The sequence below is a fragment of the Lutjanus erythropterus genome, chromosome 4, assembly GCF_056507025.1.
Source record: "Lutjanus erythropterus isolate fLutEry1 chromosome 4, fLutEry1.hap2, whole genome shotgun sequence".
Classification (NCBI taxonomy): Eukaryota; Metazoa; Chordata; class Actinopteri; order Lutjaniformes; family Lutjanidae; genus Lutjanus; species Lutjanus erythropterus.
In genome coordinates this window covers 28,836,030-28,856,021 of record NC_139320.1, presented here as the reverse complement: position 1 = coordinate 28,856,021, position 19,992 = coordinate 28,836,030, and the positions used below count along the sequence as shown (strand labels likewise).

The window sequence follows — 19,992 nt, the reverse complement described above, 5'->3', positions numbered from 1 at the left end:
TACACACTTTAAATATGCTGTTTCTACATAGTTTTATTTTGTCGTAACCGGAAGTGCTGGTATGGCATCGTGTTTGTCTTAACACTGGCGAAATTGACGACTGTATTTAGAAACGTGTGTTCACTGCCCTCCAGTGGCTAAAGTAAGAAACTACAACACTACGTCAATTTGTGGCTGTACACTATGCTTACAGTCAATATGGTTCGTTATCAAAAGTGCCATTATTAGAAATAACAACTTCAACAACAATGTCACTAAAAACAGCGTTTAATTAGAAGATATTTTAGCAGTTTTCTGCTCTGGAGATCATGCTAGCTGACTGTTGGTGCGACTCTATCAAGAATCGTGAATGTTTACCGCCCTCTAGCGGTTACATTGAAGAATTACATCAATGTTAAAATGTAAAGTCAGACGAAATAACATAGAAAAGTTTCCTATCAATACTTACAAAATAAAAGTACTTGATTAACTCGTAGCAATGTGAAATTAATTGACCGAAATGAAAATAATAACGTTCATTGTTCTCTTGTGGTCACCTGTAAAACTACAATTAAATCATTTCCAGCTGGTACAATGTTGTAATTATTATTTAGGTATATCAATTAGCGTAAGGCTAGGATATTTTGTAATGTTGTTTAAGTGAGTTTAGTCATGACATAGAACTTTCTATTAAACAGTATCATGTGATGCATTCAAAGAAATAGCCCAGCTGACGCTTTAAATGTTTTGTAAAAACCTCCTGTCTCAGTTATGATCATTTTATTTAAAAAAAAAAAATGTAATTTTTCAGGGCTCTGCCTTGATTCTGGTGGAGTGTATTTAAAAACACGAGTGTTTGCTGCCCTCCAGTGGTCACAGCAAGGAACTGCAACACTACAACACATTTATGGCTAATGCAGTTATTTTGCACAATCAATATTAATATCAATGTCTTACATGATTCATTGTGTGATTATTATAAATAACAACAGTGACATGATATTATTAAAAGAAAAACGTATTAATAATAGCTATATTATTACAATCCAAGGTGTTTGCCGCCCTGCAGTGGTCAGAGTGAAGAACAACAGTACCATAAAATGTCAAGTCAGACATAATAATATACGGATACTTCCGACAATTACTGTCAAAATAAACATACGTAACCAAACTATCAAATTCCAACCTATTTAACACAAACAGACAAATGCCTCTCTGGTTTGAATTAAAAGTGTAGTGTAATGTACAAGGATGACAGGTGGCCCTGAGCAGCAGTTTCCTTTCAAAATAAACACATTATACTGAGGTAAATCATTCACTTTCATCATTTACTTACTAATGGGAGTGTCACAATTTCAAGATTAAATTCAAACATCAATAGAAATTACTTTTCCGATTCAATAATTGAAATCAGAGGCAGAATCACCAATTATCTCAATGTTTGTTTTTCCCTATTGACTTGTGAAACAGTCTATTGTTATTACATCTAAAACAAATTATTTAAATTTGACCATAAGGCCTTTTAAATGTACAAGTTTAAATAAAATATCCAATCAAATTTTTACCTTATAAAGTTAAATCAAATTGTGGATTTGGGGAATCATAACAATTCTACTAACAACTACTAAGAAATTTAGTTTTACTCATATTTTGCTGTGTTTTGCAGTTTGGAATGATTTATGAAATACAATCAAATAATGAGGGACAACTGAAAATATTCAAAAACAAAAGAATTATATAATTTAATACCTTTATTTTGAAGTTTTTCTGTTGGATGTATTTTTGGTTGAGGGCTCATCAAAATTTACGGTTTACACATTTCTAGTTCTCACATAGACGGTCTGGTTTTGCTGATAAAACTCTAGAAACTATTTTATGATAAGACACATGACACATGTAAATAATCCTTCAGTTAAAAAAAAAATGCAGCCAGAGTTTAGCGATGACTCTCATGATCAATAACGTTTTCAAAGGAAGCACTTTTCTGAAACACAATTAGACACAATCAGAAAATCCCATCTGACAGTGAAGCAATTCAATGCAGTTTTCTAAACCGATTTCAGGAATACAAAGATGTAGTAGTTCTCAGTTTCAGGACGTAGTGAGTGTGTTCGCTAACATTTTCTGGTATTTCTCAGCACAGCTGTGTTTCTTGAGCAGCCTTGAGTCTGAAAATCCGAGTCCACAGCTGCTGCAGGAGTACGGTCTCTCTCCCGTGTGGACCTGCATGTGAAACTTGACGTGTCCGAGCTGCCTGAACCTCACGCCGCAGACCTCGCACTCATAGGGCTTCTCTCCCGTGTGGATCCGTAGGTGTCTCAGGTAGTTGGTGTAGATCCTGAAGGTCTTGCCGCACTGCTCACATTTATGCGGTTTCTCTCCAGAGTGCTGCAGTTTGTGGGACTTCAGAGCCTGAAGGATGATGAACGTCTTGCCGCACACGTCACAAGCGAACGGCCGCTCCCCCGAGTGGATCCGCTGATGGTAGTCGTATGTAGCTTTGTAGAAGAAAGACTTCCCACAGGTGTCGCAGTTGTACTGCATCGGACCTGTGTGTATGAGCTCGTGTCTCTTCAGTGAACTCGCCGTGTCAAAGCCCTTGCGGCAGGTCTTGCAGCTGAACGGCGTCACGTCCACTGTGGTTCGGTCCTGTCGATAGATGACTCTGCGGTTACCTCGCTCTCGAGTTCGTCTTCTGATGACCCGCCCGTGTCTTTCATCGTGAGTGACTTTCTGGTGTTTCTGCAGCTGGCAGTTGTAGAGAAACGTCTTTCCACACAGGTCACACATGAACGACTTTGACGCGCCGTGAAGCAGCATGTGAGCCTTCAGCTTGTTGTCCTGGACGAAACTCTTCCCGCAGACTTTGCATTTGAACGGCTTCTCCCCTGTGTGGATACGAATGTGTCTCTTCAGGTTGTGTTGAAGGGTGAAACCCGCGCCGCACGTCTCACACGTGAACGTTTTCCCTCTGTGGACCGACTGGTGCGTCCTGAGCGATCTCCTCTTTATGAAAGCTTTGCCACACACCGTGCATTTGTAAGGATGTTCACCAGTATGGACGCTTTTGTGACACTGCAGTGTGAACGCGTACCTGAAACTCTCCCCGCACTCGGAGCACTTGTGCGGCTTTTCGACAGTGTGCACGACCTGATGAGCCTGCAGGTTGTGTTTAGTCTTGAAGCCCTTCCCACAGGAGGAGCAGATGAACGGCCTCGTGTCCGTGTGCACGAGCTGATGAGTCTTCAGGTGCATTTTCGTTTTGAACGTCTTCTCGCAGAGCTGGCACTTGAACGCAGCGTGCCTCTTCTCCTCGTGCCGCAGCAGGTGGTACTCGAACGTCGCCGTGTTCCTGAATTTTCTCGGGCACTGGTCGCAGGCGAAAGGCCTCTGTTCTTTGTGAGTGTTCATGTGTTTCTGCAGGTGAAACTGCCGGTTGAAGCTCTTGTTACAGACGTCACAGACAAAGACCTTCCCTTTCTTCCTCACTTCCGCCTGCTGAGTGTTTTGGCTGTCTGTGTTTTTGGATTCTGCCGTGTTTGTTGTGCTATAATCCTGCATGGTGTCTGGACAAGAGTGGAAAAGACAAATGTTACCATATATGCTTTTATGGATGAGTTTTTTATGGTAAAAGGAAACATGTTGGCACATAAATCAGAATCAGAAACGGTTTTATTGCCAAGTAGGTTTTCATTTACAGGGAATCTGCTGTGGCACGTTGATGCATGACAACAAACGTGGTACTAAAAATTATAAATAAAGATTTAGGCAAGTGCTGTCGGTTAAAACAGCGTAAATAGAAAAGTAAAAACAAGCGTGAGTGTTGTTTAAACAGATGATTAAACTGCAGTTTTATGTGGAAGTGCAAAAGGTTCGACATGGAGTGTGCAAGTTTACATTACTGGAGAATAAAAACAGAACAAAACAATAAACACCAACACACTGAAGCAGACGTCCATGACGCTATCTTGGTTAGTCTTTCAAAAATACATACTTTCCAAACTCATATTTCTTTCTCTGTAGATTTTTCAGATCATATTTGAGTGATATTTGAGTACAAACAGCTAGATTTTGGTACCACTGTCAAACACCTTTTCCAAACAGGAAGTAAACTAACTAAACTTCCATTATTTTTTCAAATATATTTTTAACATTATAAGAACCAAAAAATTAGCTAAAAAAAAAAAGGGTTAAATGGTTGAATTTTCATGGCGTCTGTAAAGCCATGAACTACTTCCACGTTTAGCTTTTAAAATCTCACCTCGTCTGCTGGCTGGTGAAGACGACTCAGCTTCAGAGTTCACATCCTTTGTTGCTTCTCCAACATCTGAAGAAGAAATTAATACTGAAGAAAACAAAGACACATTAGTCGCTGCTGGAGTCAACTGAAAATACTGTTACTAGTAATACTACTACTAATAATAAATACTAATGATGATAATAAGCTGACTGGGTCAGATTGGGTGGAAAAATAATTTTCACGATGGCATTAAATCATAACACTCTTAATTAATACTCCACTACGATTATTCTTTCACACATTTTCTGTCACATCATCAGAAATTAAACTCCTCCTCTCGATTAACAACAGCCAATAAATGTGTGTTCATCGTAGAAAATATATATATTATTTAAGGAAAATGAACATTATAAAGTTCAGGGCAACCTGTGAGATTTGAAGCAGCTGAGAGGATGTTTATTAAATATTTTTTAATCATTGTTTCTTCACATTATTTTATTTATAGTCTTGTCTACATCACTTTTTGCTCCTGACACCCACAGGGTCTTGCAATAAGCTTTTAATAAGGGTAATATTTTGTGGTGGGTTTTTAAAAAACGTACCAGCATCATGTCCACTCTGCGTCCCAGCAGCAGCAGCAGCACCTGATGATTCTGTGTCTCCGTCTGTTAACGTGTCCGTCCTTCTCTTTAACTTCCCAAACGGCTTCAGGATGAAGACGAGCCCGCTCTGCTCGAACAGGACGGGACAGCCGTTCAGGACGTTTTCCCTCCACAGTCGGGCGTTTTCAAAGTTCTCCGTCACCGTCTTCAGCTCGTTCTCCAGCTGTCCCACTTTGACCTGCAGAGTCTTGTTTTCGTTGAGCAGCATCGAGGACAGTTGGGAGAAAATGGAGTTGATCTTTCTTGTTGCCTCTTGTGCCAACTTTTCCACAATGTTGTCAAAATCAGGCTGTGAGGATTAAAATACAGCAGCAGGCATCAATTTAAACTATATTTTAAATTGTAGAAATAATAGAAATGTATTAAAAATATTTTCACCATGTCAGCAAAGAACAGACAGAACATATCACACACACTGCTGCAACTAACAATCCTTTTCATCATTTCAATCAGTTGATTATTTTCTCGGTTAATCGATTAAGTGACGTCTGTAAATGTCTTGGTTTGTTCACAACAAGATATTCAGTTTCCTGCCATAAGGGAGTAAAGGAACGAGAAAATATTCTTATATTTGAGAAGCTGGAATCAGAGAATGTTTACTTTTTTCTCCTAAAAAATCACTCAAACCAATGAATCGATTATCAAAATAGTTGGCCATTAACTTAATAATCAATTTATTGTTGTAGCTCTAATACACACACGCACATATCAAGACGGTGTGTTTACATTTTACACATAGACGTATATAAAAACAGAACAATAGTAGACCTACATTGGGATTTGATAAATATGCAAGACCTATAAAATTGTTTGCTGAGAGTTAATAGTTTGTGTACATAATTAATGATTGCTAAAAATCTAATCAAAATATATGCAGGCTATTATTGAGCCTTTTGTAAATAAATAATATTTTCTTTAGAGCTGAAACGATTTTAATACATTATTAAATGAATCGCTGACTATTTTCATAAACCATTAATTAATAAATAATTGATTCTCATATTTCAGGTTCTTAAATATTAATATTTGTGAGTTAAAAAAAGACGTGAGGACTTCATCTCAGGTTTTCGAGTTATACTGATCTTTCACCACTTTCTGACATTTTACAAACGAAAATCAAAACTACTCATCAATTCATCAAGGAAATAACCCACAGATTAATCGATTATGAAAGTAATCACTAGTAGAAGCCCTAATATTTTTTTATATCACGATATTTTAAGTAAATCTGAAAAACTTGTCACCGTCCCGCTGACGGAGTGCCGCTGACCTCCGGGGATCCCAGGACCAGTATTTGAGAACCACTGGTTTACAACACGCCATTGATACAAAACAAGAACCGACACCACCAAGTCAAGATTCAGCCCGTTCGGCAGCCATAACGTTATTTTCTCTCCCGTCAGAACTTTATTTGTCTGACTTAGCAGTTAGCAGGCTGTTGTAGATGACAGTCCGCCATCTTTGTTACGGTGTCCCTCTTCTTGATTTCATCCCGTCGGTACAATCTCCCCCAACCACAGTATTTCTGACCCGCTTCACTGAGTGTCTGATCATCGACGTTAATATGAACGACCAAAACAAAAAAACAAACAAACAAATAAATAAATAAATAAAAAACGTTGACTCACCTTCCGTCTCACATTTGACTCCTTTATGTAAGTTTCTTCTTTTGAATTGCCGATAACATCAACAGCGGTCTTAATGACTGTCTCCATGATGGACTTTGTTTCTGAATAAAACACGGAGTTTTCTGACATTTTACCCTCAAAGTTTAACAGCTGACTCTTAAAACGGCGCAGACAAACAGCAGCAGAATTTGCGCCATCGATTCCGGAAATGGAAGTGGCTCACAGGAACAGTCCTCCTTCAAAATAAAACTCTCAACGTTGCTCCGATTGCAAATATTCTTTAATTGCAATAACAAACGAAAAAAAACCAAAACATAGATACAGTGCCATATTACACTTAACTGTACGTTAGAAAGTCATTTTCACCATTTCAATTTTTACTTGAAAATACTTACATCTTTAATGGCATTCTGACCTGATTAATTTGCATTCACAAAACATAAATTAATACAAAGCAGATGTCAAAACTGAAAATGTTCAAAATAACAAAAATAAGAAATTAAAAAAAAAAAAAAAAATCCTTAATCTTCGCTTAAATATCAACTCATCTGGTGAACAGGAGTTGTTTTCAACACCTAAAAGTAAGTCTTCAAAACATAAAGCTGGTATCTTCGCTCCATTTATCATCTTCAAAATGTTTTTTATAGATATCTCACTCTGAGCACTTCTATTTGTGGTTTCACAAGTATAACTTCACGGATTTTTAAATGGTCTGTTTACTGTTTTATAACAATAAACAGAAGTATCTATTTTTAATGCTTTTAATAGCTGCAGTTATTGAAATAAAAGACTATAAATGCCACTAACTGCTGCTAACCTGTACTGTGAATACTCTGAGTGAGAGTAAAGCTCAGACTACTTTACTATTAACAACTTTTCATTAATCCCTTAACTATATCATATTAAAGTAATAAGTGAGTCACCAGAGAACTGAAGTGTTAGAACTCCTCAGCTGACCAACAGACAGAACAAAAGCTTTAAGTTTATAATATGAAAACAAAAAACATCCCTTTTATTCATTTTTACTTAATGATCACAACAACTGACCCTATTTTCAGAACTGCGAGAAATGAATTTTCTGTCTGAATTAACCAAGGTTAATTGAGTGAATTGTACCAACTGTCAATATTTTAAGCACAAAAGCCAAGTTTCCTTCGCAAGAACTTTCCCCAGGGACCTTGAAGGAACTCCACCACATGGACCAGGGACTAAAATAAGTTTGGGGGGCATTATTTTACCCCCCACCCACTGAAAAAAGTCCTTGCACGGGGGGATGTAATGTCCGAAAGTACAAGAACTTTCGGGGTGGGGCTTGAACAAGTCTGACTGGTGGCTAACTCGCAGCGTTTTGAGTCAGCCACAATTTGTAAAAATCTGCAAGCCAGTTTGTTTTGTGTTCATTATGCTTCGACACATTAAAATGGAGTGACAGAACAAAGATGGAGTCGCTTTTTCGTACATCAGCAGACTAATTTGCCTAATTTTTTCAGGTACGTAGACCACAGTGGAAATGCACATGGGACTAAAGTTCTGGGTACTTTGGGAGGAAACGTAGCTAAAGGCACTGACCCACAGACAAGTAATCTTTCCCTTAATAAAGTACACTGCTGTTTCATTTATGACATCATTACAGTAACTCAAGTTCTCCTATTTATTGATCAGCTGAGTGTTTTGCATCATGTCGGCTATGAGCCGTCACAGCTGTGCTTCTTGAGCTGCCTTGAATCAGAGAAGCCCCGCCCACACTGCTGGCAGGAGTAGAGCTTCTGCCCGGTGTGGACCTGCATGTGAGACTTGAGCTGGTTCGACTGGTGGAACTTCCTCGGACAGTGCGTACATTCAAATGGCTTCTCCCCCGTGTGGATCCGCATGTGTCTGTAGAAGTTCCCGTCCGTTCTGAAGGCCCTGCCGCACTGGTCGCACTTGTACGGTTTTTCACCCGTGTGAATCCGCTCGTGCTGCTTCAGACTACCGGCGTGGAAAAACCTCTTTCCGCACACATCACAAACAAAGGGCTTCTCCCCGGAGTGACTTCTCTGATGATATCCGAAAGAGTATTTGTTATGGAAAGACTTCCCACATATCCCGCAGTTGAACTCCTTGTTCTCATTGTGGCCTTTTTCATGAAGTTTGAGAGAAGATGCGGCGCTGAAACCTTTCAGACATATTTTGCAACTGTACGGTTTAACCAACGACTTTTTTTGCCTTCTAGTCTGTGAAAATCGTTGAGCACTGTCCATTTCCTCGTTCCTGTCAGCGTGCACGTACCTCTGATGTATCTGCAGCCTGCAGTTGAAAAGGAATGTTTTCCCGCACAGATCGCACATGAAAGGCTTTCTGGCACCGTGGAGGAGCATGTGGGACTTCAGCTTGGTGTTGTCCGAGAAGCTCTTGCCACACTCCTGGCAGGTAAACGGCTTCTCTCCCGTGTGAATGCGAATGTGCCTCTTGAGGTTGTTGTTCAGGCTGAACCTCGCTCCACAGATGTGACAGGTGAACGGTTTCTCCCCGGTGTGGACGAGGCTGTGTCTCTTCAGAGCAGTGCCGGTCCTGTACGACCTGTTGCACACGGTGCATATGAACGGAGTGACGCCCGTGTGTTTCCTCTTGTGCACCGTCAGAGAGTGGGCATATTTGAAAGTCTCGTCGCACAATGTGCATTTGTATTTTTTGGCGTTGGTGTGAACCATCTGGTGGAAGCGAAGGGTGTCTTTACTCTTGAACTCCTTCCCACATGTTGCACAACTGAACGGTCTTTCATCTGAGTGCACGGCCATGTGACATTTCAGATGGACCGACGTCTTGAACGTCTTGTCACAAAACTGGCATTTCAACATTTGCTTCCACTTCTCGTGGCGCATGAGGTGGTTTTCCAGAGACTGCTGAATTCTGAATGTTTTCCCGCACTGGTCGCAGGCGAACGGCTTTGGTGGTTTTGACCGCTGGTGGCGTTTGAGGTGATTCTGAAGCGACTGCTCTTTTCGGTACGATCTTGCACACTGAGGACAGGGGAAAGGCAGCGGGGCTTTACTAGCTTCATGACGCAGGAGGTGATTTTCCAGAGATTTCTTCTCAAAGAAAGTTCTGCCACACTGCTCACAAGGGTAAGGATTCTTATGGTCCTTCATGTGTTTCTTTAATTCACCTTTCCAGTGAAAACTGGCGTTACAGTGCTCACAGGAAAACCGCTTCACTGTCTGTGACTCGTTCTTTTTAAGCCTTCTTCCCTGCACTCCACCTGACTTGCTTTTTTTCTCTTCGGTGCTGTTCTCAGTGGAAGCTGGAAACAGAGAAAAGAGATTATGTCCATTATCATTTTTATTTCAATACCTGTCGAGAGAGATTTATCCTGTTCTCATTCAAGTTCCTCCTCAAACTTTAAAAGTTATAGTCATGTCCTGTGAGAAGCAACAGTCTGAAATTTAATCATACCGTCTATAGCTTTAGAAGTCGCTCTCTTGATCCTCCTTGTTCTCCTTGCTGGTGCTTCCTCTTCTGATTTCTGTGATGCAAAAGGAAATAATTTGATTTTAATATCAAAAAGTTGGTTGCACGAAATGTCATGCAATCAGCACCTCAGCGAAGATACAGAAACATGACTAAGCATTAAAAATTTTTTTTGGCTTAAGTAGTGAAAACACATATATGACATCACAGTTGAGTGTCTTGTTAAGCATCCACAAAAATCTAGTGATCGAGTGAAAATAACGTTCATATCTATGAAGAAAACAGCGTGAAAGATTGCGTTTTATTTGGCGTCTCCCTCAGGAGTCCCGACACGGAAGCTAAGCAGAGCAGCAAAAAATATTTTAGCCCACCTAGAAAATAATCTATATCAGTTCAAGTGTAAGCTACATTTAGAACATTTTCCTCGCTTTACTTTTCTGTCAGAAAGCCTTTTCCAGCGGGGAAATGAAGCTGCCATCTACACTCTATTAAAAGCCGCCGGGCTCCTTTCATAGAAACTGTGATTTCATCTTGCAGATCACAGTAGTTGCTGAAGTGCTGCTGCCTGAATTTGTTATTTTCTGTTATTGACTGACTTTTCCATTTTAACACGTTAGTTTGGGTCCAAACTATCACTTCTTGCTGCAGATCACAGCAGAGCAACTCCTGTGGCATCCAGAGTAAAACTACTGCTTCGTCTAAGCCAGTAAGACTAAATGGTCCGACCTCGTAACTCCTATTTTATCTTCTCTTCGCTGGCTCCCAATAAAACAAAGAATTGATTTTAAAATACTTCTTATTCTTTTTAAATGTTTTAATGGTTTAAGCTCCTTAGATCATCAAATAAAGGTCTCCTCATTGCACCTAAAATCAATTCTAAATCAGCTCATGGTGCTTTCAGTCATTATGGTTCTACTTTCTTTTTCGCAAGCTTTTAGTTTTAAGTGTATTTTTATTTGTTTTAGGAATCAGTATTATTATTGTTATTATCTCCCTTTTTTTTTTAAGAATAATGATAATAATAATACCTTCTAATCTTGTATGTTTTTATCATGTCCTTCCTGTTTTTAAATATGTAATACTTTATTATCTTATGATATTTTATGTTTGTCATGTACGATGTATCCTGAAGCACACTGAGTTTACACTTGTCATATGAAATGTGCCATTTAAATAAAGTTGACTTGACTTGTAGCAGCTTGTAGCTTGTCTTGTAGTAGAACGGCTTAAGTTCCCTGTTTCTGATTTGGCTGAGACTGACAGAGGCGGATTAAGCAGGAGCAGCGAGGTCTTGTTGCACCTGTTTGAGTCGGACAACTGACATGGATTTTATTATGACTGGTTCTTGGAATCAATTATGTAATTTTGTAATAAACATCCGAGCATAATCACACCACTTTCAAACCCCAAAACAGGAAAATGTCCAAAGAACTGAAGGACAATAATATTGATTTACATTCATTTCTACTAATACTTTTTAGATGCTTGCTATTATGCGCATGAGACCCTAAATTAAATAGTGAAAAGGCTGTTGTGGATTTGGGTTTCCAGTGGATTTAAAGACGTTTTAATCATACAGCCTATTTTGTCCTTAAGGTAGACCGTCCATCTCCACCAGGGTGGGAAATAAAGACCACTGAGGTGCTGCTGAATCTGTTACTGCAGCTGATTAGTGTATAGACACTTTGAGAGGTCCAAACCAGAATCATCTGAAATGCTTTTTTAGAACTAAAACAGCACAGAAAAATTACGAAGAGTTATGATTTTTAAGACAATGTTGCTTCTAAACAAAGTTGAATCTACAGAGTTAAAACAGCACAGAGACATTCAACCTTTTCCTGTGCCGGGTCAACGCCACTGACGATGCTGGAGTCTGGACTGGGGACGTCTTGGGGCGTAGACCCCGGTGAGGCTGCTGGATTGAGGATGAGCTGTGTCGTTTCAGAGACGGCTGTCAGTGGTGTCGGGGGCCGGGTGACGACTTGGCCGGCACCCACCAACAGCACCGTGGGAGCGGAGCCAACAAACACCATCGGGGCTATTGCGGGTTGAGGGACAGTCACGGATGCGGCAGTGGAGGTCTGAACGGTCTCTGTGCTTCCTGCTGAAAGTGGAGGAAGGGTTGAGGTGGGTTCCTGGGGGACAGCGGGTTCTGTGGCAGCTTGACTGGTGGAGACAGACAACACCGGCGCTCCTGTGATGTTTCCAAGACACAAAGAGACATAATGTCATATCAGCCTCATATTATTAATTAATATTCACCATCAGAGCCGAGTAATTTATCACAAGAGGCAGCGGCTCATGAAATGAAGGATTTATCCCAGCAGAATTGACTGGCACAGACAGAAAAAAAGCTTCTAAAATATGTCGATTTGTTGCATTTCTCTGTTGATTATTGGTGCATATTAAATATAATGGCTTTGCATTTGTAAATTGGACAAAATGAGAAATCTGATGGAAATAATGGAGTTTTTTTTAATGTCTTAAATAACAGAATTTATTGTTCAATGCAGCCTAAATGGACTTTCCTGAAAACTCCCTCAAGACAAACTCCACGACTTCATTGAGCCTCTAATCTTAACATTTCCTCCCAGCCTGACAGTTGATGTTTTAAAATCACCCTAATGTTGTTTTCAGGTTAAGTATTATTGTTTCATACGCCTCTTCCCACTCGCCTGCGGTCTGTACTAAAGGGCTGTTCACACTCGCTGTTCAAACAAACTGGACTTTGGGGTCAAATGTACTTGGACTCATTGTGAAATCTGTTCACACCGAAATCCTTAGTGCTCAATGTGGACTTGATGTTCAGATCTGATTTCTTTGTTTGGCTTTATCTTTTAAATGAGCCCAATGCCAGATTACAGAGTGAACTGGCCACTGAAGTGAACGTTTACCGTCTCATTTGTAAGTAGAAGTGCAGTGGAAGCCACAAAACTCATGAGCAAATGATTCAAGGCAAAGGAGGTCACACAGGGCTACTTTTAACCACATCTGCCAGCCTTTCTGCACTCGAGCAGTGTCCCAAATCAGAATTGAGTCCATGTGAAATGTGCTGTCCACACTGGCATGAGAACAAACTAGATCTGCGCAAGCAAACCTGATTTGGTCCACTTTGTCCGCAGTGTGAACGTAGGCTAACTGAGTGTTGCGTTTCATGTGGTAATCAGAGTCACTGATGACTGTCCCTCACCGATCACTGAGCCGTCCTGCAGCAGGCTGTGGGTCGGGCCTCCCTGTGTCTTGTTGCTGCCCTCGCTGATGCTCTTCAGCTCCTTCTCCAGCTGCTCCATCTCTCTGCCCAGCTGACCCACTCTGGCCTCCAGCTCCTGCTCCAGCTGCCCGGCTTTCCTCTGCAGAACATCCTCCAGCTGCTCCACTTTGGCCCGCAGAGCCTCGTTCTCCTCAAACAGCTCGGAGGAGAACTCCGTGAACACTTTGTGGATCTGAACCACCAGACTCTTCTCTATCTCCTGGACTTCGCCGAACTTAACCTCCTCCCACTCCGAGTTTGGCGCCTCTTTCGCCCAGACATCCCTGAAAACAGACACGGTCGCCTGGATGGCGACCTCCACTATTGACGCCACTTCGCTGCCGAACCTCGCCTCCATTTTTCTTCAGTCAAGTTAAACCTTCAGCCCGCGCCGTCCGCCATTTTTAACTTTAAACATTAACTTAAATAAAAGTCAGACGAACTGAAACCACAATAACAATCTATCTTCCGTATAAACGTAACGTCCACTGTCCTACATGGCGGCCGGTGCGTCTCTGAAAAGAGTCCGTGTTCCATATCCGCTTCCGGTATCATGGCTACATTTCAAAATAAGAGCTAAAGATACTCTGCTATTGAAAATCGGATTTTGTCATTAGTATTTTATTGTTATTTGGTAAATTGTTATGCACAAATGCAGATGCTTCAAAACTAAACTCTATCTACATCGCATGAAGAATGTAAAAAGAATAATTAGAATTAGAATTAGAAAATTATTCACTTTATTTGGCATGTATAAATTATTTTAAGATAAACCCTACTACTTTTATGTTTTTTTTCATTATTGTGTATTTATTTTTATTTTATTATTTTTTTTGTCATTGTAATTAAGCAGTTTTATTTCCCTTTAAATTTTATTTTTGATATTTGTTGTGGTCCAAGCTCACCCAAGAAGTTGATATTATTGTGATGATGGTTGGAAAGTGCCTTGTTTTTTGGAACATATAAATAAAGTAAAGAAAAGGAAAGGAAAAAAAACACCACCAAAATCAGTAGGCAATCAATACCACAGAAACACAAGTGGTGGAGGAAGTGCTCAGATCCTTTACTCAAGTAAAAGTAGAAATACCATGGCCTAGAAGTACTCCATCAGTACATTACAACTAAAAGTCCTTAATTAAAAATGTTACTTAAGTAAAAGTTTAAAGCACTTTATGTATCATCAATAAAATTACTCATTATGAAGAATGGCTGCTTTGACAGTGTTATTCTAAACTATTTGTATCACTAACAAATACAGTGTATGTGCATTTTAATGTTGTAGTTTGTTAACGTTGAACCAAACTGAGATAGTTTGTAAACTAATGCGTATATTAGATATTATAGGACTATATCATATCATAAAATCATGTAAGTTTGGAGTAAAGAGCACCATATTTCCCACTGAAATGTAGTGTACATGCAATATTAGGCAATATAAATAATTAAATTTTAAATAATAGCAGTTAATAGCAGGGCCCTGGTGCTTCACAAAAAGACACACACAAACTTTATCTTTTAATATCACAACTTGTATTTATCAAGTCAAAGAAACGACTGTACAGAGCCAGTGATTCGCAGTTGGTTCTGGTCATTTTATACATTATTCGTTCATTCATTCACCCTTTTCAGTGTTGGTAGTTTGTGTTGGTATGTTACAGTGATTGCATAGTGGAGGGATGAGACTTCAAGACATGCACAGCAGTACCAGTATAGAGACTTTAATCATTCATGCAACCTCTTTGTCCTGATGTGTTTGAGTGGAGGAGGTGTGGATTCATTTTCAACCCGACTTATGGTACAAATCGACGCTCTCACGTCAACACGGACTCAAAAAAGTTGAACATAACAAAGACAAGGGGCATTTTTCCCAGTGTCACCATGGATAAACCTATTTTCTTTTTTTGTTTGTTTCCACAGAAAATACTTCAGAGCAAATACATTTGTACATTAGGTTGCTTTAGGCAGGCATACAGAGAGACAGACAGGCTGAGGGCAGATAGACAGTGGTGCTCTGGGGTCCTGGGAGGAGAGAAACTGTGGCAGCAAATACAGAACTTAAGCTGGAATAACATTTGGAAATAATTCTGTTGGTTTGAATCTGTGTTTCCTGCAGAAAGGTGAGTTCAGGTGAAAATGGACAAAATAAAATCTAAAAATAAATGAAATATAATAGTAAATCAAAATTAATTAAATGTAAGTTGCAACAAAAGTATTCTGGAGACACTATTTTAATTATTTCATTTTCTTATAACGAGATGATCAACCCGTTATCACGAGAAAGCAAAAGGTTGTTTCATCTTATTAATTATAAGTTTATCAGAGATCAGGAGGGCCGTGGCAGCATGTAGAGATGGCAACTAGCAACTGTTTTAAAATGAAAATATCACACTATACTTCATTCTTACTTATTTATATACATACTTATCATATCATATCATTCAAACATCCACCAGTGTGGGAAGTTTCTTTTCCAGTTCCCGTACACCATCGACGCTTCTTTTGAAGCCTACTGGACAGGAGGGATGTCATAATTTAAATACTGAATCAAAATCTATTGAAATCAATTTCAAATGACAACGAAGTTCATATAGTTTTCTTTAAAACTTACAAACTCACCCCTTAAGGAAGTGTGTGTATGTTTTGGTCCACTCCTTTGACTCTTATTTTTTCTCATGATAAATGATCTCGTCAGTTCAAGAAATCAGCCTTTTGTTTTCTTGAGATAAATTAACCTGTTGATAACAATAATGAATTAATTAACTTATAGTCTCAATCTGATGGCATTAACATAATATTTGCAGGCACGGCCGTTCTTTCTTTAGAAATCTTGAGCTAAAAAAAGTAAAACAAATGCTACAAATGATTTGCTAAGACTGTCAGGTTGTATTTATTCGGTGTCTGTAGTTAAATTATGTAAAGACAAAAAGATGATGGCAACATAAAATAATCAAATCAAGGTGTCTAACTTATCCTGATGTTTTAAGTTACACTTAAGATGCCTGAGAGGCTGCACACTTAAATGAAATAATAAGAAATGCCAAACAGACACGGAGCCTCACTAACTGCAGCTGTGGACGGATATAACGGTGAAGACGGCTGCAAATGAGACAAGATAAGCAGAAACTGTTCAGAGATTTGAATGTAACTGACTATAAAAAAAAAGGTTTGTGCTTTCTTTGTATTAAAGAAGAACATTAACAGTTTATGTTTCTGTAATCTTCTGCAATCAGTCAAGATTTGTGTTTGTGACTGAAGCACTAATGCAGACTCTAGAGCATTTAGACACCAGCCAGTCAATGTTATCATTAAACTGTGATATTAGTTTCTCAAACTGTCACTGGAGAACATGGGATCATTTCTGTAAGACAACTGGTGCATTTAATGATAATTAAATGGTCCGTGTGGACTCTCATTCAGTGTCTCCAAAAACCTAAAGTTGAGAGTCTGAGTTTGAGCTCACAATGAACCTTCAGTGCTCCTGACTGAACTGCACACAATCTTATTAATGTGTTTAAACTGACAGGCCCTGATTGTCCTCAGAAACATAGAAAAAAATGCTGGATTTACAAAAAAATAAAAAATAAAATAGACTTCTGACACAAGCAGCAGCTTGGCTGAATGATGATTAAGATGAGAGCTGACTGGAGCTTTTTCACAACTTATGGAGACAAAAACACATCAACATGGACTTTATGTAGAAGATGACAGTAAATTTTTCAGTCTGTTCTTTTATAGTGCACAAATTCGACATGATGCATAAAATCTGACGACAGCTAACAGCTGTTTTTATCATCGATTTTTCCTGCAAATGATCATTTGGTTGATAAAACATTAGAAAACAATGAAAATCCCCATCACACTTTCATGGAGCTCAAGATGACATCCTCTGTTGTTATGTTTTGTCTGACCAACTTTCTTCATCGCATTTTGCTTATTGTCATAAAATGAGGGAAAAAAAATCTTCAAAGCTTCACATTTAAGAAGCCTGAACTAATGGAGGCCCATTTCCACCAATGTGATGAAAAAAAGATACCATAATTTGAGAAACTTATTAAGTTTCACATTATAACGACTTTTTTTTTTTATCACATTGTTGAAAATAGGAACCAGAGAATATTTGTAGTTTTGATTAAATAAAGACATCTTGATTGATCACTCATTAATTTATTAATTGATTCAGCTCTACCATGAATTTACAGTCTTGTTAACCCACATTGTCTTTGTGGAAAAGTTCAAATCAAATCATAAAACATGGGATCCTGACTACCTGACGTGATAAATCTGAACTTTTTCTGGATCGGACGTCCCTCTGCCGGATCCCCACTGACACCACTGACCATCAGGCCTCAACTCTGCAACAGGCCGGCGTCCCTAGTGCAAAGAAAAAGTTGCATAAAGTCTCAGTTCATTGCTACCGTGGACATCATCATCATCATCATCATCATTATCATCATCATCATCATCATCACCATCAACATTAACAATATTAATTCCTGAACAAACCCCTCAACAATCCTTCAAACATTATACTCCATATTACTGCATACTTTACTGTGTGGCTTTGGTGTACAAGATGCAAGATATAAAAAACTGAACGATGAACTGCAGATGATAGTTCTCTTATTCCTCGTTTTAAAGGGATAATTCAGGGTTTTTTTTGAAGTGTGGTTGTATGAGGTACTTACCTAAACTTGGTGTGTTACCTACAGCAGATTGTGGTCGACAGGCCTTGTGCTGCTGTGGACGGGGTCAACAGTGAAAATATTTTAGCCAGCTAGAAAAATCAATATCGTATATGTTACTGTACGCTATATTTACCTTACTCTCAGACAGCCGTTTCAATTGGGAGACTGAAATTATATGAGCCAAATATCACTTTCTCCAAAGTCACAAGAATTCTCTTGAACAAACAATAGTTTTACCTTGCAGAACCTTGGAGTTGCTGGTCTGCCGTTCCCTCATATTGGTCGGTTAGTTTGTATTACTGTACGACTTCAGTGAATCCGAACCAACCTTTGAAAACTCAGAAGTCACACAATAACACAAACAAACACACAGTTTCGGGCAGTAGCAGTGAAGCAACTTCTGTGTTCTGCAAGATAAAATTAATATTTTTGCAAAAGGAGTCTTGTTGGTTTGGAGAGAGCGATACAACGGCAGTTTACCATCAGAAAAAGCTTTCTGATGGCAGGGTAAAGCTGTGAAAATACTCTAAATATAGCAAACATTTAAACTGATACTGATTTTTTAAAGAAACTAAAATATATTTCAGTACATTGCTTCGCCTCCTCCACTGGTACTCCTGCTGCTTCTCCAAACTGGAGGCGTGTCGGCCGCCATTTACTGTAGGTAACACACTGACTATGGATAAGCACCTCAAACAACGCCACTTCAAAAAAATCTGAATTATCCCTTTAATGTAGATTTTTACCTCCTTATGATCTATGCAGTGTAGATGAAACACATCTACATACAAACTGACACATTTCCACTGTGTTAAATCTGAACGAGAAAAGAAAACACTGACTATAAATACATTAATGATAAACCAAAAGGTATTTTATTCGTCATTTCATCTCTGCCGACAGACTGAGGTTGATGTGAACAGAACAGCACAGACACACACAGACAGGCAGGGTACCTACGAGCTCAACCAAACCATTAATGATTTTTTTTTTGTTTGTTTTAAAACCAAATCTGAACATTTGTTTCAGTCTGTCATGATGTTAAACATGCTGACTCTCACATATCTGGATGTTTTCTGCTGCCAACAGTGTAAAATAGTTCAAACAACATTTTTTTAATGTTATCTGTTAGCGAGTTAGCCGTACCCTGCGTGTTTTGTCCTGTGTGCATCTACAGTAACAACGTGTGTCAGTTTATTACGCTGTTAGATTCATAATCCGACAGCAGAGGACTGTACTGTGTCACTTCACACGTCAAAATTCACCTCTTTTAACTCTGTTTGTTGTGTCCAACATGCATGTAAATGATTGCATTGATCTGGCATTCACACCTAACTCAGATGCATAAAGTGTGTTGAAATAAAACAAGGTTAAAGAAAGTTACAGTTCTCCAGACATGTTTTATGATGAACACAAACCAGAACCAAAACAGGTCAGGACAGAATTTAAAATCCTCAAGTGAATAAAGTAAAACAGGAACAGCCCGATGTAATAATACTGTCAAAACTTCAATATTACACTTTTAGAAACAGAGAAAGTGATCGACCTGACAGATATAGACTTCTGAAAATATAAAACAAATTCTGAATTGGAATCACCGATAGAAGATGTAAACTTTTATGTTTAAAGTCCAGCTGAAATCATGAGTCATCCCTTTTTGTACTTGGAAAAGTCAGTTATTTATTGTCAGTAGGTGATTTATTATTAACTGAAATAAAAAAGGGTCTTTGTGGAAATGCTCCTTTTTATTTCAGCAGTTAGAGGGACGTGTCTGTGTTTGACTGAAAGCGGCTGGCAGACGTCGCTCCGGTCGTGGCAGCAGAAGAATGAGGGATAAAGTAAACAAACGTGCCCCGTAGTTTATGAAGCGAGGGCAGTTTTGTTAGCAGTGGTGTCAAAGAGTCAGGACAGGACAGGACAGAGTCAGGACTGTCTCATCCACTGCAGAGGAGTCACATAAGGCCCCACAGAAAAGCTCAGGGAGGAGACTGAGGACTGCTTTTTAAAGGTGAGGCAGATAACTCTTCAAACCAACCAGTTACTTATCATCCTCGATGTCTTTTCTGTTGCAAAACCACAAAAAAAGGAAACACTTCTGATA

General features: G+C 39.1%; 2 protein-coding genes across 4 annotated transcripts; both read right to left on the bottom strand.

Annotated features, from left to right (window-relative positions):
* Positions 1-1,712: 1,712 nt before the first annotated feature.
* LOC146328496 (uncharacterized) lies at positions 1,713-6,730 on the bottom strand. Of its 3 annotated transcripts, none has more exons than XM_084717529.1 (4): positions 6,510-6,730; positions 4,822-5,170; positions 4,241-4,324; positions 1,713-3,545 (listed from the first exon to the last, which is right to left on the bottom strand). In XM_084717529.1, exons 1-4 carry the CDS (start codon positions 6,636-6,638, stop codon positions 2,071-2,073), a joined length of 2,037 nt encoding a protein of 678 aa, XP_084573655.1. In that variant the 5' UTR covers positions 6,639-6,730; the 3' UTR covers positions 1,713-2,070. The 3 variants fall into 3 exon arrangements, with proteins under 3 accessions (XP_084573655.1, XP_084573656.1, XP_084573657.1); XM_084717530.1 differs by having other exon boundaries at positions 4,864-5,170; XM_084717531.1 differs by lacking the exon at positions 6,510-6,730 and adding an exon at positions 6,152-6,397.
* A 773-nt stretch (positions 6,731-7,503) lies between these two features.
* On the bottom strand, positions 7,504-13,738 carry LOC146328495 (uncharacterized). The gene is made up of 4 exons (XM_084717528.1): positions 13,147-13,738; positions 11,789-12,150; positions 9,942-10,011; positions 7,504-9,789 (listed from the first exon to the last, which is right to left on the bottom strand). Exons 1-4 carry the CDS (start codon positions 13,562-13,564, stop codon positions 8,195-8,197), a joined length of 2,445 nt encoding a protein of 814 aa, XP_084573654.1. The 5' UTR covers positions 13,565-13,738; the 3' UTR covers positions 7,504-8,194.
* Between the last annotated feature and the right edge of the window lie 6,254 nt (positions 13,739-19,992).